Raw genomic sequence first — 18,692 nt, 5'->3', positions numbered from 1 at the left:
CCCTCACAAATTAGTAAAGCTCTGTCTACTGTGCTCATCCCAGCCTTAACGAAAATCTGTAATCTCTCCCTGTCTACTGGTATCTTTCCTTCTCTATACAAGCATGCAGTGATTACTCCCATTCTGAAAAACAAAACTCTGACCCAAACTCTCTCTCTAACTATCGTCCCATCTCTCAGCTCCCATGCCCCTCCAAGCTACTTGAGAGACTTGCCTACACTCGCCTCACACACTTTCTTAACTCACACAGCCTACTGGACCCACTTCAGTCAGGATTTAGTGCCCAACACTCCACAGAGACAGCACTGACTAAGGTAGTGAATGATTTGGTCACTGCTAAATCTAAAGGACATTACTCTCTACTTATTCTCCTTGATCTCTCTGCTGCTTTTGACACTGTTGACCACTCTCTTCTCATACAAACACTACAATCCCTAGGTATTCAGGACACAGCCCTTTCTTGGTTCTCATCCTACCTATCTAATCACTCCTTCAGTGTTCGTTTCTCTGATTCCACCTCTCCTTCGCTACCTCTCTCAGTTGGAGTACCGCAAGGCTCAGTCCTAGGTCCTCTGCTTTTCTCTATCTATACCACATCTCTTGGCAAACTAATCAACTCTTTCGGATTTCAGTACCATCTGTATGCGGATGATACTCAAATCTACCTATCCTCCCCTGATTTGTTACCATCTGTATTGGGCCGTGTCACTGAATGCCTTTCTGCCATTTCATCTTGGATGACATCTCGCCACCTCAAACTTAATATTTCCAAAACAGAATTAATTATATTTCCACCAGCCAATAGTAGTTTCCAACCTGATATCTCTATCACTGTTGAGAACTCGGCAATCATCCCTACCCCACAAGCTCGCTGCCTTGGTGTCATTCTTGACTCTGAACTGTCCTTTGTTACCCACATTCAATCTGTCTCAAGATCATGTTACATACATCTAAGAAACATCCAAAATACGACCATATCTTACACAAGACACAGCAAAAACTCTAATCCATGCTCTCATTATCTCCCGCATTGATTATTGTAATAGTCTCCTGACCGGTCTTCCCAAACATAGGCTCTCACCACTACAATCCATTTTGAATGCAGCTGCAAGGCTAATCTTCCTTGCCAGACGTTCATCGTCTGCAGATCCGCTCTGTCAGTCCCTCCATTGGTTACCGGTATTCTACCGTATTAAATATAAAATACTTTTACTCACATACAAGGCTATTAACCAAACTGCACCAACATACATCTCTTCACTCATCTCAAAATATCCCGCTACCCGACCTCTCCGCTCTGCACAAGATCTACGTCTCTCAACCATACGCATTACTTGTTCACACTCAAAATTACAGGACTTTATCCGGGCTTCACCCACTCTGTGAAATGCCCTCCCACGCACAGTAAGACTCGCCTCTAGTCTCCAAACCTTTAAATGTTCCCTGAAAACTCACCTCTTCAGACAAGCCTATCAAATTCCAGACCCACCCACATAACCTTCAGTGCTTCCCTATCTAATTACATCCTCTGTAGAGAATTCATAACATAACATATCTTGTCTTTCTTTAGTCTCACACCCTCCTGACACTTGGCCAACTTTGTGGGGTATCATCATACAACCCATGAAGAACCTAGCAATCTGGTGGACCATTATGCAATAGGTAGCATCAATCCTTGTGTATCTATGCCTATTTCCCTATAGATTGTAAGCTTGCGAGCAGGGCTTTCCTACCTCTTTATCTGTTTGTTTTTACCCAGTTTTGTTCTATTACTGTTGTTCTAATTGTAAAGCGCAACGGAATATGCTGCGCTATATAAGAAACTGTTAATAAATAAAAATAAATAATCCACCGGTGTGCATTGCATGCAGAAACATTAGCTCAAGTGTCTCCAAATACATTGATTTTGAAGTAAATGCTACCGTTTATTAGATTAGAGATTTTATCACATGCCACACCACCAATGTAGTATTTCTGTTGGAATGTATATGCGGCCTCTGCTATGTAGGCAGGACCAGCAGAGCCCTTAAAACCCACATATCTGAACACACGAGGAATAGAAAAAAGGGCCTTACCACCCATACCATATCGGATCATTTTAGAACAGTACATAATTGTTCAATAAAAAATATGGTCAAATTTATAGGTATCCAGCATATAAAGGCCAACTGGAGAGACCGTGATATTGAAGGCAATTTAGCTAAGGCTGAAATGCAATGGATTTTTAAACTGGGAACCTTACTTCCAGCAGGTCTCAATTCAGACTTTGAACTGAAATAGTTTTTATAATCACTTTGGTCTATGTATAAGATACTATATGTTATACTTTACATGACAAAATTTTTATATTTTGATCTACTAAACAGACTCTATACATTATTTGTGTGTCATTAGTGATAGTTCACTAATATTCCATACTGTGAATTTTTTGAGGTATTCGTTTACACCGCTGTCGGAATGTGTGGTTGCTTTACACACATCTCTTACAGCGATGGAACACAATTGGAACGCACAACTTTTAGTCCCTGTTTTTGGAAATGATAAGTACACCATATGTGTTTTTTAATATTTTAGGAAATGCACTATATTTAAATATTAAGATCCATAAATTGTGCCCTGTTTGTATTTATCCACCGTTGCTAGAAAGTATAGTCTATGCATAGACACTTCCAGTAACATGGAAGTCCTGGACTGTGGTACCACGTATAAAGGAAACTCCTGGTCAGCGTCGTGCCGTGGGACGCAGAACTTCTGGTCAGCGTTTCTGTGGAATGCATTTGGACGCAGAAATTCCCGGCCCGCAAATTGAATATAGTTTTTAAGAGCCCTCTACGGTGTGAAAATAGAAGATATCATTTGTTTTATACTATTGTGCACTCTATATAAATTTAAGATGAGCACATAGATGTTTTAACTGTCTAACACCTCCAGGAAGTGGATTCTACTTCCTGTCAAGGGGTATAAATATCTTGTTTCTGTCCACTCTCTCCACACCTTGACATAGATCCATTTCAGGATCGAAATGCATCAGTAAGGAGATTGTGGAAACCCTCTAAGGATCCCCTGGAACTTTCCTACAAGGTACACTAATAACCATCAGTTATATGATTGTGGTCCAGACCAACATCTTATATGTAGTTGGGATTAACATCTTGTGACCTGTAAGAACTTTTCCTAAAACTGAATTTTTAGATATGTACTTTTATACATTTTTATTGTGCAAGAAATACATTTTGTTATCATTTGGAATGAGATTTGTGAACATCTTTTGAAAAAGTAACCGCTTTATAAGGATACCAATCCCCTTGAGTGTGAGTTTTGGGTACACTTCATATTGATCTCATAAAGAAACCCCTACATGTATTTTCAACTCTCTCTTGAAGTGAGTCCTTAGGTACGAAGATTGGTGAAGAGATCCCTCACTCTTTCATATACCCCACATTCATCCCACCAGGGTGTATTAGATTGTTTTTTGAAACATTACTACACATTGTATGATTTTTACTTTCTCTCATACACTAATTTGGAGGAATTTCATCACGAGAAAAGGAGGGACCCTGTAACCTAAAAGATACCTTTATGAGGATATTACAACCCCTGATTCAGTGAGTGTCTTGGCACGCGTACCATTGTGATTAAGCTCCTATGTTTGAGTGAATTTCTTTGCCTATTTTAAAATAAACCTCTCAACAAGTGAGTTCTAGTATGCCTGATGTCATCTGATTCCTTTTTTATTTTGATTTTCACCCCTTTTTTTTTTAGTCATAAGAACTGCAATTTTAGAGACAATACAACACATTTTGGTTTTTTATTTGTTTCATATTCACATGTTCGACCCTTGGAAAAGGATTTATTAAGAATAAGAGAAAAAGAGAGAAAACTTCTGCGTAAGAACACGTGGTCTCCATCGTCTTTGATCTATTTGTCTTTTTTTGTGTGTATGTTGTATATTTTCCTGTGTTGGGCAGGTGTAGACATTGTGATTGGGCACAACCCTTAGTTGTGCGGGGATTCTTTGTATTATAAATGTATTATATATGGCCGCTGCGACCCGAAAAATGGACACTCTGCACCTGCCTTCGTGCAGGGGGGCATCCACAATTCAGTGATGCGGTGCAATTGAATTACGTGTTCAAACTGAAATCTAAATTGCAGTGTAAAAATTAAGCAGCCAGTATTTACCCTGCACAGAAACAATATAACCAACCTAAATCTAAATCTCTCTGCATATGATATACCTGCCCCACCTGCAGTGCACATGGTTTTGCTTAATTGCTAACTTTTTTGGTTTGCTAACAACCCTGAATAACCCCCAAAAGTACCAACCAATCAGCTCATAACTGTAATTTTCCAAACACAGCCTGTAGCATAGCAGTTAGGAGCTGATTGGCTGGTACTTTATCTCTCTCCACTTTATAGCTCTTAAAGGCTTGGTACATATGTCCCAATGTCTCTGGGATGTGCAGACATCATCTAAGCTGCACGGAGCACACATATACACTACGATGTGCTCCATTTTGCTAACTACAGGACACTGACCTCCACTTCAGCCGATGCAGAATGGGAGAAGGTAGGTGAGGAGCAGGAATGTGAGAGACTGATCAGCTCAGATTTGCATTGCACATGTCAGCAATGCCGCAACAAGTCAGCCTGCAATAGATTTTTTAAAAAAATTCTGACCATGGTGGTGCTCCCAAGGATGCCTAATGGTAGCACTGGCCCTGGTCAGACCATTTTAAAAATTAGACTACCTAATATATTAAAAAAGGATACCCTGAGTTTATTGATGCCAGGACAGAGGAGATCTGGAAATTACGAGCACCCATCTCTGGATTTCTTAATGTTTTTTTATAATACAATATAGCATTATTATGTGGGGATCACCAGTAGTAACTACTAGGATGGAATTCTGTTTTAATGTGGGCACTCCCCTCTTTCAATCATTGGTTACCTTAAGTATCTGGAGCGCCAAATTGGGGAGATTAGGCACATATAATGTCCTAACAATTAACCCAATATCTGGCTCTACTGGTGTTTTTGTAATTCAGGGTGATAGTGACTGGTGATCATTTGCCACCATGTAGTTACGCTACTGTCTAGACTTCATAATGATTTCTGCAGTATAGGGAGGGGGTTTGTCATAGTTTGAAACACAGGATTCCCCTTTTTAAATGGTGACACCATCAAGTTTCTAGGTTAGAAAATATGGAAGTGTTTTTAATGCCCACTCCCCTTATTCCATCATACCTGTATTTTAAGAATTTTCTGTGTGATATGGCTAGGAAAAGACAGGACCTGATATCATCAATCCTCCCTGGCCTAACCTCATTCTTAGGCAGTAACTACTGTAAATACTGTATGCCCCCTCTTTGATTCCTGCTGTACAAAGTGGGATTCATCCTCCACACTTTTAGTGCATATGCTGAGGAGAAGCCCTGTTCAACGTGATTATCGACTATTCCTTTATTTAGTTGGGATTGCATCATAAATATTGAAAATCACCTGCTGTAATGTTGTATTGCCTTATTACCTTTAAGTGGGCCTTATTACCTTTGAGTGGCCTACCCAACATTATTGAATACATGGCAAACTGAAATGTGTGCTGCGGGGTAGTATTTAAGTCAGGTTTAACTGTGAAATGCCTTTGTGTTCATCAGAAGTAATGGGCGTCTGATCTGAGCAACAGTTGAAGTACTCCGACTGACGTCTGTTACTTTGGGCACCCCAAAGACAGTTGAATCACCCCCTTTGAAATCCTTGATTGTTTTTCTAGCAATTGATTATTTATTGCTTATGGGTGTCGTATGGTATGCCGGCGGCCGGGCTCTCGGCGACCAGGGCTCCCGGCGATTAGCATACTGGCGCCGGGAGCCCTGATGCCGGCATACAGACAGCGTGGCGAGCGCAAATGAGACCCTTGCGGGCTCACTGCACTCGCCACGCTGCGGGCACGGTGGCGCGCTACGCACGCCACGCTATTTATTCTCCCTCCAGGGGGGTCGTGGACCCCCAAGAGGGAGAATATGTGTCATATGCCGGCTGTCGGGATTCCGTCGCCAGGATCCCGACAGGCGGCAAACTGAAGACCACCCATTGGCTTAAAATAATTTACAAATTATATCAAATCAAATGCTTACAAATAATATCCATTTTTTCTGCATTGCTCCAAAATTTATGATTTGGTATCCCCCCTCTAATTATCCTGTATTTGCCCCTTCTCCCCACCCTTGTGCACCACTCCTCCCGCCTAGCATTCCTTCCTACATTTATCCAGATATAATCAGGACAAAGCAAGCACTGACCAAATCTGAGCAACCTTGCCTCAATTTAACTAACTGTAACCCAGGAAATCATATCCATTTTCTGAGGAAGCCCGCCCACATTCCTACAAGCCCCATTCAAGGTCCTTAAATAAGTACTGTCCTGCTGAAGTTACAGTAATTGGTATGCAAATATCAGTTGCCCATACACTACAAAGTCTAATTTTGCCATGATAAATATTAGTACATACAGTATATAATTTCAACTATTGGTTGCCAATCCTATGGTGGGTTGTATAATTTGTAAAATATATTGGAAAAAATTATACTTAATACTGTACGTAATTATGTGCCTGATTCAGAGATGTATGGTATTGCACAGCCACAGGAAAGTGGCTAGGCAATAATGCACAACTATTATGCATGCATCGCAGATCTGGGTGCTGCGTCCGATGACACAGCATAAGATCATCATTGTGACTATTGGTCGTTATGTCCGCAGCCATCAGCAATGTGAATAAGCGTCAGGCAGGCCGTCGGTGCTCCTCTGCCATGGCCAGGAAGTCTGTGCCTGATTTGTAGAATAGTGAAAGGTCCCCGGAGCTATCCCCCTCCATCCCCAAATGTCACAACATGACCATGATGCTGCGGCTAAGGCGAGCAATAACACATGATTTGTTCTGCACATGCGCAGTTCACCACTACAGGGTTATAGTACATAAACCATTAGGTTTAAGTACTAACCTGACTCAGGCCCTAAATCCCCAGAAATAGATGTTACATTACTTTTTTTATTCCTATTTTAATGCAGTGTTAAATTATAGTTATTCACATAAATACCTTTCACATAGTCCACATTTTTTTAATTTTTAATTATTTTTTGGCAACTTCCAGAAAAGAAACTTACTTTCTTCGTAAGTAACATCTTCTTTATCTTCTAAGTCATTTTTGGTTTGGTCACTAAAAAATAAAAAATAAAGTATTAAATAAATAAATAAATAAATAATTGAAGTTTAATATAGCACTACACAGCAGAGTATCTTTCCATGGTTTCCAGTGGCATAAAAACATAATGGTGATAGCACATAAATACCAAAAAGAATCATCTAGTCTGACCCAACAAAGCCTGAAGAGGGTTGTTCAAACCTGAAGCACAATACAACAATAATATTTTGTATAAAACAGAGGTATATTTACCAAGGTGTGAGCTTTTTGAAGTGGAGATGTTGCCCATATCTTAATTTGAATTTGTGATGTCTCTCTTCATGGTCCAGCAATAGTCAGCCAGCATACTGGAACTCCAGTTGCCTTGGTACCTCTTTTACCCAAGATTTTCTGGGAAGAAGTCTAGGTGGGAGTCCAAGCAGTAAAGTTCTACAGACATGTTGCATCCTGTAGTTATGTATGAATTCACTAGATCACTCACTATTATGGTGGCCAATTCTGGGATCGGGATCGTCAGGATCACAGGATTTAGGTCTAAAATTGTCCGGGATTCAAATCCAGGATTGGAGTTTCCAATCCCAGGGATTTTGGGATTAGCCAGTCCCCTTTATTTCAATGCCGGGCAGCCTTGAGCATCTTCAGGAGGCTCTGACACTGCCCAGCCCCCCCTGCCCCCAGCTGTGCACTCTGCGCAGTGTGACGTGATACCAGCCGCCTGGACCTCACCTCACTGCCAATAGCAAGTGGACCCTCTCTCCCGTCCGCCCAGAGGATGGGAGATGTGTGGGCTGGGCTGGGTGGGAGAACATTAAAAAATGTAAATTTAAAAACAACAAGCCTATCCCGGGGATCGAGGGATTGATCATTTTTCCCTACTCGCTATATCACAATAGTTTTCTGCTTTATGATTTCCAAGAAAATAAGAACAAATATTGAATGACAACCAGACTGCTTTTTCCAGTGAATTTAGCAGATCCTGAAAATTTTCATCATCTATTACTGATTTTATTTGTGGCCTAGAAAAATTTCTTCTTTCAGTTTTGCATCACTTACTTTTGCAAATTTAGATTTCAAATGCAGCAGAGTTTTCATCAATTGCTTTTACAAAGTGTTTCATCAGTCCTAGTTTAATATGCAGTGGAAATAAATACACTTTTTGAGGATCCATTGAAGGGGTACTTAACACATTTTTCGGCCCAGGAATAACAGATTCACATTTATGGCCTAATTCAGTAAGGATTGCAAACTAGCAGAATTTGCAATCCTTTTGCTAGCATTCTGGGGGCCGCCAATCGCAGAGCAAGGCCGCCCAGCATGCTGACCACTGCCTCCCCCTCCTTCAACAAGCAGAAATTGCAAACGTATCACAATTTCTGCTTGTTAGCAGAAATAGAGGATGCCTCCTGTTGGTGCAGCGTAGCATCTTCCCAGTCGCAGCGGATGCATGTGATATCACGCAGCCACCGCGATCACGCCCCCAACATGCCCACGTTCACTGCACACCGCTGCCCATTCGCACCGCAATGCCCCATCTCCGCACTTGAGTTTTGCCGCTTCCCACCCCATGACCGCCACTACCTGATTGACAAGCAGAGGCGATTGCATTTTCTGCTGCCCCCCCGCAGAAAGTGCGCAGTACAGGCGCTGCGCATGTGCCCGGGGGGTTCGTGATAATTCCAGTTAGATCGCGGTTTGTGATCCAACCCAAATTAGCCCCTTAGGCCATTGTTGTCTGATGTAGTGAGACTTCTATCCCTGCTCTCCCATTCAAACAAGAAACAGCAGAATTTAGTGTATCCAAGTTGCAAACCAAGCAATAAAGTAGTGACCTTCAAATCACCACAGATACTCCACTTATATTTTTCATACTGAATATTTTTCTAACAGCAAATTCATATTTTCATACTTCTCTTTCATATCAGTGGCATGCGCTACAGGTATTGATGGTAATTTATTGCTGAGATGTAGAAGCACAGCCTTCAAACTAGCTTTTGAAGAGTCTATGAACAATCGCCACTCATCTCTCCTATGTTGATATCCAAGGGCCTCCATAACAGAACAAACATTCTTACAAAAAACAACACCTTTTTCAACAAAGAAGTAGTCTTTGAAATCACAATAATGGGTGCAATAACTGCATATTCTTATATCTTTGATTCAATCCTTTGAGCCTGGAACTTATAAGTTCAGATTGTTGTTTAGACAAGTTTAAATCCCAAATAAGATCATTAAGATCTCCTTGAGATAATGAGTGAGGTGCTGATAAACAACTTGCTTCGAATAAAGGATCACTTCTTAAATTGCTATGTGTTTCTTCTTCAGTATGAAATAGATCAGAGTCAGAGAGTGGTATTCAATTCTTTCCACCCCCTCCCACCCATTCTGTTTCTGCTGACGGGAGTGGTATCATCATTTCAGCTCACTACCCCCGGGGTAGCGAGGCGCCCAACCCTTTATGCAGCTAAACCTGATTACTATGGGCACGATATATGCAATAATGGGGATCATTTTAGAAAGGAGATTGGGAGTGATATATTATTTGAATACCGCCCTGAGTTATCACTTAAGGTCACAAAATCCGGACACTTTTGTAGCATACAGGAAACCCTTCACTATGTAAGCCAGGCCTCATTGCAGATGGCAAGTTAGGATAGCTATCTGTATATTTTGTTTTAGATGTAATTCCTCTAATTTTAGTTAAGTAGAAAGAGCGATCAGTTGAATGGTCTTTCAGTTCCCTTAAAATCATAAGAATTACAAAAGCCAGTGAGAAGCCTAACACATGATACACATAGCATATACTGTATGTGGGGCCCAGTTCTTAGGCAGATCATCAGCTTTACACCCTAAGCAGAGTTCATAACACTTTTTACAAGTGGCATGAAATTTCACCATTGAGATTTGAAGGTTACTTCACCACACACATAATTGTCTGGATGATTTAAACACTTTCTTGGCATTATTGAAAACATTCTAACAACTAATACAACAAATATGCTCTATGGTAAGAGACACCCTGGGGTCACAGGACAATGGGGGTCAATCCAAGTTGTTTGCTCATTTGCCGATTTTTGCTATGCTGCGAATTGTTGCAAAATGCGCATGCGCAAGGCACGCAGGGCGCATGCGCTTAGTTATTTAACGAAAAACGTAGTAGATTTGCTGTGGTTTCTGCAGCGCTTTACAGTCACACTGCTGATCGGTGAATGATTGACAGGAAATAGGCATTTCTGGGTGATAACTGAGCGTTTTCCGGGAGTGTGCTAAAAAACGCGGGAGTGTCTAGAGAAACGGGGGAGTGGCTGGCCGAACGCAGGGCGTGTTTGTGACGTCAAACCAGGAACTAAACGGACTGAGCTGATTGCAATCTGTGAGTAGGTCTGGAGCTACTCAGAAACTGCAAAGAATTATTTAGTAGCAGTTTTGCTAATCTTTCGTTCGCTATTCTGCTAAGCTAAGATACACTCCCAGAGGGCAGTGGCCTAGCGTGTGCAATGCTGCTAAAAGCAGCTAGCAAGCGAACAACTCGGAATGAGGGCCAATGTTTAAGTCCAGAATGGAGGAGCCCAGCACACATGCTTCTCTGACCTGACCAGGGGGTCAGGGCTACACCGGAAAGCTAGGCTGCATGGAGGAGGAGGAAGCTGTTGGAGGCTCCACATAAAGGTGACAGGGGAGAATGGGGAGGGAATACAGGGGAACATATTGTTTGTCTGTCTGTCTGCCTGCCTGTCTGTCTGTGTGTGTGTATGACAGGCCATAAAGAACATTCAAATCTGAAAAAATAAAAGTAACTGTCACAAACACACTATTCCTGAATGAAAAATTATAAGCACATATTTTAATTCAGAATTTAGAACTGCACTAGAGTAATTATTCATCATGTTGACCAGAAACAAAGGACAATAATATTTTTTTGGGGAAAACCCTGTAAATGGACCATGAAGGTGTGGCAAGACTCATGTGTTTTTGCCAGCCCATGACATCCTCCTCACCTTATCTTCCCACTATACAGTATGGAACTTTGTTTTTTCTTAAGACATTCAGACCATTTGACCTTCAGTTTGCTTTATACAGTTGCTTTGGAGTTTGAGAATTTCATACAGCAGATGATGTGGAATAGGGGGTCGGAATGTCTGCATCTCCTTCATAAAAGGAGTCTCTAATTTCACCATTTTCAGGCACTATTGGATACAGTATGCTAGAGGGTTTATGTAACCAAATGATGCTTCACAATTGACACAGTTAAATAATACATTTCACAATCATAATCCAAGCAAAGTCAAATAGCTCATGCAGCGACCAGTTTAATGATGATAGATTATTTTCCATGCAGAACATCAATTCATGGACTTTGTCAGACAAACACAGTCTCAACAAATTCAACAAATTTCTTTCAGAAAAGATCTGAGTCACACATTACCTTTGAGGGCTTATAGGATCTTCATTTATATCTCCTGTTTCCATATTATCCTCACATTTCTTGTCATGGACTTGTAGTTCAACATCCCAGCAAAAACAATTGCATGTCTTTTGATATTTGACTATTTTCTTACTTTGCTTTGTTTTATCTTTTGGTACCACAGTCTCTCGAGTACCCCAGGACACTATGTGCATGTTAACTAAAGAGTATATTGTTAACAGAAGGTAGCCACTTGGGACGCATATACTGTATACAAGTCCATATACCAGCAAGAAGAATTCATTAGGGTGTAGCAGAGCTGTTATTAAATAGATGAAAATCATTGAGATTAGAAACAAACCAGTAGGTGTCACAAAAGTTTGCTGTTTCACCATGTCAGCTGGAAAAAATAAAACAAAAAAACTGCAGGTTACTTGACCACCTTGTACTTATTATGTGCTCAATATTTACAAGTTATTGTGGAGTTTTTATACTGCTATTAAGAAATTACATTGTATTGTAGTTATGGCTAACTAACATAGAAGAAAGTGTAGTAAAATGTCAGATACTCTATTATCTTTTACACAGTAACAAATAAAGTGTTAAGGGCCGTACTGACGGGGAGATTTCCCCAGAGATGTGTGCTGAGCATCCTAGCACAGACCGCTCAGCACACATCTCTCCCCCCGCTCAGCACAGCGCAATGTGGTGAGCGAAGGGGCCGACGACAGAAACGGGGGGCCGCTCATTTCACAAAGCGGTGAAATGAGCGACCGGCTAGATTGTGCTTGCATGCAGGACAATCTAGCACCGGTGATAGCAACGCGCAGGACCATGCATCACTGTTGACGGCACCTCTACACATGGACCGATGTTCAGCTAATTTCTAAGCAATCTAGTCAGATTGCTTAGAAATTAGCTGAACATCGCTCTGTGTTTACCCCCCTTTACAGCTGTGTATCATTGATCAATAAACAATCAAGCAAGAAGAATGAAAAAAAGAAATCCTGTTTTTCCCACCATCATGTACTGTAGGTTGGGGAGTGTTCCAACCTTCCTCTGGGAAACTGAGGTACAGATACAGTGCTGAACTGATAAGAATAATTTTTCCCTTCATAAATGACCCCTGCTGTATGAGCAGGTTGAGTATGAGATCCCGGCAGATGGGATGCTGGCGGTCAGAATACCAATGCCGGCATGTCAATGTTGAAGATCCCGACAGGACCATCTTAAAAGCAGTGTAGGTGGGGGCGTGGCCTAGCTGCTGCTGTGAGTGGAAGTGTCTCAGCAGAGCTCCAGGATTTCTGGCACTTCTCTCCCTCCCTGCACATCCATTTATGCTCCTTTCAGCCTGGTGCCCTCTTCCCCAATCCTGCTGCTGTGCGCTGGCAGGTTGGTGAGGCCCGCGGAATTGCAGATTGCGGCCTACCTTCTGCCCTGAAGCCGGGGACTAAATTTTCAAGCCTACCCGGGCTGGACTTCCGGGACCCGGGTAAACGGGACGTGGCTCCGCTGGACGGCTCCTACCTCTCCCTGCAGGCTCCTGGGGAGGTCTCTGGGGGCTCCCAGAGGCAGAGGACCAGTGGGCCCTTGTTCTTTTACTCCTGTGTGCCTGGGATCCACCTCTGTCTCCAGCTGGGAAGGAGACATTCACAGCCAGCGCCCATTTTGGATTCTTTAGTCTGTGCATCTCTGCAGCTCTGTCCCCTTCTGAGGCTGAAACTGAACCCTGAGCTAGACCAGGACCAGTGATATCTGCCTGGGGCTCTCCTCCAGCTTTTTCTACTACATCTCCCTTGGGGTGTATATTCCATTATGTGGTAGTGCTGCCAATTCCTGCTGGAATCCCCTGTACTGGATCTGTGAGTACCCCCTTGCTGGGATTTGTTGTGCCTGTCTCATATTTGTTGTTTCTCCCCGACCCTGCAAAGATCTCTCTGCATGTAATAATGTTTGAATAGGGATGTGATGTGCTCTGTCCTCTCTACGCCTCCACCCGGGGTTCTCATGCATACATAGTAGCTTCTGTTTGGAACCAGCATACTACTCTGCCTCCAGGGCCTGCGACGCATTGGCCTTCCAGTTTCACTCGTCTACTCCTTCTACTGCAGCCCTCTAACGATGCCCCCTAAAAAAATTAAGGATGCACTCCCGCCCCCGGTGGCTTTCTCTAATAAAAAAGGGGCTCGTATCTCCTCGTCTCCTGCCGGGAGCTCCATCCCATCGAGCCAACCTGGCCGTCCTAAGGAGAGTTCTGGCCATTCCTTATCGGTCCCTGGGGTGGACTCTAATTCTACGGATCCTCTCACTGTCAAGACTCTGTGTCAAATCCTTGCGGCTTTTAAATCTGAGCTCACTCAAGACCTCTCTCTGGCTATCCGTGAAGTTAAAGTGGAGCTAACTGCTTTAGGTGATCGCACAGACCATCTTGAACGTAAAATGGAGGAACTGGTGTCCTCTCATAATGACCTTATTTCGGCCCATGACCGACAACAAGCTGAGATGGAGACGTATAAAAACAAAATGGCGGATATAGAGGGCAGGTCGCAGAGAAATAATATTAAAATCCGAGGTATCCCAGACTCTGTGGCCAATTCGGAACTTCTGGACTATGCTATGTCCCTCGTCCGCAAACTGCTACCTGGGGCGGACGACAGAGACCTTCTCATCGATCGCATTCACCGGCTTCCGAAACCACGGTCAGTTTCCGCCTCCTACACTCGGGATACCCTCCTCCGTGTTCACTTCTTCACGACCAAGGAACGGATAATGCAAGCTGCCAGATCTGCGTCTGATTAGGATACTCTTAGTGGCATACAAATATTTCCTGACTTCTCGGCACTGACCATCTCTAAACGTAGAGCTCTGGCTCCTATCACGGAGGCACTACATTCTCATGACATTAGATACTGATGGGGCTTCCCAGTGAAATTGGTGATTTCCCATGAGAATTCCTCCTACGTAGTTGCCACTCTGGATGCTGGGGTTAAGCTGCTTAATGACTGGGATGTTTCGGTCAAAGTGCCCTCTACATTGAAACCTCGCCTGCCACTTACCCGTGAGTGGTCTGCGACCTGACTGAGTATTCAATGTTCCAATTAATGTAGTTCCTGGTTGATCTTCATGTTTGGTTGGGGACTCTGTCCCCCTTATAATGCATACCGGATACGTGAGTTTATCTGTTATATATGTGTATGCTTTTGGTTCCTTCATTTGCTGTTTATATTACTATGTGTACCTGCATTTTCCTCTGATTCTATCTCTTTTATCTTTCTTTTTCTTCTTACTGTACACATGAGGGTATCTCACTAGTCACTTACATTATTTGTTGATGTGCCTGTTGGTACCCTTATTGGTACTTGTAGTTTGGCTATATGTTATTGCTCCAGGTATACATGTGCTTTTTGTACCCCGGGTGGTGATACTACCGCCACCACCCCATACTTTTTCTACTGCATACCTTTCCCCTGCAGTAGCAATGCGGTCCCGATATAATGGGCCCTTTTGGTTTTTCCTGCCTGTCCTTTCCTCTTTTTTCCCTAGTTTGTCCCCCCCCCTCCTCCCCCAATTTGGGATGTCAGCTGTTTTTGCTTTTTCTATATTTTAAATGGTACGAATATATTCATTGAATGTTAAAGGGTTGAACTCCCCCAATAAACGCAGGCTTGCCTTGTCCACCTTTCATAAACACAGAGCCTTGCAGGAAACGCATTTTTCGTCAGCAGGTCCCCCGGTTCTGAGAGACCGGAGATACCCAGTTGGCTTTTTTGCAAATGGCCCCTTCAAGCGCAATGGAGTGGCTGTTCTTTTTCGGAGCTCTGTTTCGTTTGAACTGCTGTCCCAGATAGCTGACAAGAATGGACGTTTCCTCATTCTAGTTGGAAAATTGGAGGATAAGATGGTTACGATTGTATCTCTCTATGCTCCCAATTCTAACCAAGTCCCCTTCCTTAGAAAAGTTTGCTCGACTATTGCGAGGGTTCGTCAGGGTGCCCTGCTTATGTTGGGCGACTATAATTTAGTGCTTGATCCTAAATTAGATAGATCTCCTCTCTCTTCTTCCCAGATGTCTGCGGCTCCGGCTGGCCCGTCACTAGCCTTCCGTAATTTGCTGGCAGAATATGACCTGTATAACTTGTGGAGAGTTCAGAACCCAACTTCGAGAGATTATACGTATTTCTCTCCAGTGCACAATTCCTACTCTCGCATAGATCTTATTTTTTGCGATAAGTGGACTTTGCAGCACTCAGCACAGGTGGATGTTCTGCCTATTTCCTGGTCCGATCATGCTCCTCTCCTATGGTCTTGGAATATTTGCCACCAATTTACCCCCCCTCGGCCGTGGCGCCTATCTGCCCACCTGCTGTCGGACCCTATATCTAAAAAAGCGATTGATGATTGCATTGCCCTCTATACGGAAACTAATTCCCCCTCAGATACTTCTGTCACGACTTTCTGGTGTGCCCTTAAGGCAGTTGTGTGAGGCACTCCGATCCAAGCCGGTGCTAGACTCAAACGACAAGCTATCCAACAACAACAAGACTTGGAATCTAAACTTAAGGAGGTTGAAGATAGGAATAAGCTCCACCCCTCTAGGGCCCTACGTAGGGAATTAAAGGATATCCGAGGCCAACTTCAGAAACTCCTTATGAGACGGACCCAGTTTGCTTTAAATAGGTTGAGACAGAAATTTTACCTGACTGGTAATAGACCGGGGAAAATGCTGGCTCGCAAGCTCCGTGCTCTCCAGGCTCATAATAGGATTAGACATCTGATTTCTCCTCAGGGTGGTAAAGTGTCCAGTCCATATGACATAGCGAATCAATTCGCTAGATATTATACAAAGCTGTACCACCTTTCTTCTGATCACCTTACTTTTCAACCCACCCCTGCTTCTATACAATCCTTCCTAGCCGACGTCAAACTCCCCTCCCTTTCTGCGGAACAGCTCGAGACATTAAATGCCCCGTGGACCCCCTCCGAGGTAATTCAAGTAATGAAATCACTCCCGCATAATAAAGCACCCAGTCCAGATGGCTTCATAAATGAATTTTATGTTTCTCTCTGTGATCAACTATCGCCCACCCTGACCTCCTTGTATAATTCAATCTCCTCTCTTGGTGCTTTCCCTACAGAAATGCCGGAGGCTCAAATTATCACTATACCCAAACCAGGTAAAAACCCAGCGCATTGTCAAAATTATAGGCCCATTGCACTACTGAACGGCGATATTAAAATTTTTGCCAAACTTGTCGCTTTCCGTTTAAATGTATTTCTTCCATCTCTCATTGCCTACGACCAAGTTGGGTTTGTGCCTGGTAGACAGGCATCTGACAATACCCGTAGGGTTTTTGACTTGATTGATATTGTTCCCTCTAACACTGGCCTTCTCCTGCTCTCTTCAGATGCGGAGAAGGCGTTTGATAGACTGAACTGGCAATATATGTCCTCGGTTCTAGACAAGTTTGGTTTTAGTGGCTATATTCTTTCTTCGGTTTTATCTCTATATGGCTCCCCCTCTGCACGGGTATTTAGTAACGGTTTCCTCTCCAAAACATTTCCTATTACGAATGGAACCCAACAGGGTTGCCCTCTATCACCCTTAATATTTACGTTGGGCATAGAACCCCTTGCTGAGAAGATTAGGATGTCTGGGGGCTTCCCGGGGGTGACTATTGGCACTACTACTCACAAGTTGTGCCTCTTTGCGGAAGACGTCCTTCTGTTTGTCACGGACCTGCTATCCTCCCTTCCTTGTTTGCATGCTATCTTGGGACAGTATAGTGAAGCTTCCTTTTATAAAATTAATACGACAAAGACAGATGCTCTCCCCATTAATATCCCAGCTCCCATAGTGTCCACCCTTCAATCACACTATCCATATAACTGGCGTTCGGCTTCAATTCAGTATTTGGGGATCCAAATTCCACCTTCTACAGCCTCTGTTTTTGATGTTAACTTACCCCCATTCATTAATAGTTTTTTAGACCTGACTAAGTCCTGGCTATCTTATGATATTTCTTGGATTGGCCACCTAGCAGCCTTCAAAATGACTCTCTTACCTATACTCATGTACTTATACCGAACCATACCTTTTCTTTTCCCTAAAATGTACCTTGATAGATGTCGTGCTATAATGATACGCTATGTCTGGAAGGCACGGCCACCCTGATTGGCTCGGTCCAAAATGATTCTCCCTCGTAGAAAGGGAGGGCTAGATATGCCCGACCTGGTCCTTTACCAGGAGGCATGTGTGCTGGCCCAGTTTAAATACTGTTTGAGTGGGGCGCCTGTAGTGGGATGGGTTTCTCTTGAACGTACTGGGAGTTTGGACCTTCCCTTAGAAGACCTTTTTAAGATACACCCAAACTCTAGACCCCGCTTATTGTCCCTCCTCCCCGCCACTAAAACATCTTTACAAATCTGGGATATATTGGTGACTCGCCTGCCTGGAAAAAAAAATTAAGAAAAATTGATATTTCCATATTCTACTATCTCACTACGAGCCATAGCTAAATTAATCCCTAATTTAAATCTCTCTACCTGGTTTGTTTGTGGTTTGACTGTCTTGGGGGACCTTATGGATGGTAATGTTATGCTATCGTTTTCTCAACTCCAGTCTCGATATAATCTCCCCAGTGGAGAATTATTGCATTATTTCCAAATTCACCACTGGTACAAAGGTTTGCCTAGACAGGTGGCTCCCCCGAACCCGTTATCCCAGGTTGTCTTAAAACGTGTATTTCTGTGTGACTCTAGAGGGGACATCTCGTTTTGGTACAGGACGATTATCAGTTTGTACCGCTAACATAGATCAGATAAATTCGGAAACATCTGGTGAATACGCACTGGGCACAGATACCACCTGGACAGGATTTTGTACTGGATAGAGGAGGAAGTAGCAAAAGTATATTGAAATATCTGATACCAGTGTTTGTTCGACAACTCTCCCATTAATTCTCTCTGCCAGGCTTTTATGTAACAGTAGTTAGGGCCTCCAGACACAACTGGTATAGCAAAGAAACAAGATGCCTAGGTGAGGCTTCTGTCAAGCACAATAGTTCAAATTTGGTTGGAGTCTATTG

At 43.0% G+C, this 18,692-nt stretch overlaps 1 protein-coding gene across 1 annotated transcript in view; it reads right to left on the bottom strand.

Moving 5' to 3' along the window:
- Positions 1 to 18,692, bottom strand: part of LOC134910968 (chitin synthase chs-2-like) — a 156,072-nt gene that overhangs the window by 43,759 nt on the left and 93,621 nt on the right. The window contains exons 12-13 of the mRNA XM_063919359.1: positions 11,629 to 12,007; positions 7,168 to 7,220 (exon numbers count right to left, since the gene is read on the bottom strand). Of these exons, the coding sequence (XP_063775429.1) occupies positions 7,168 to 7,220; positions 11,629 to 12,007 (432 nt within the window). The remainder of the gene's footprint in view (positions 1 to 7,167; positions 7,221 to 11,628; positions 12,008 to 18,692) is intronic.

Source organism: Pseudophryne corroboree, chromosome 4, assembly GCF_028390025.1.
Source record: "Pseudophryne corroboree isolate aPseCor3 chromosome 4, aPseCor3.hap2, whole genome shotgun sequence".
Taxonomy (NCBI): Eukaryota; Metazoa; Chordata; class Amphibia; order Anura; family Myobatrachidae; genus Pseudophryne; species Pseudophryne corroboree.
The sequence above is the reverse complement of the archived record's forward strand: the minus strand, read 5'-3'. Positions and strand labels throughout refer to the sequence as shown.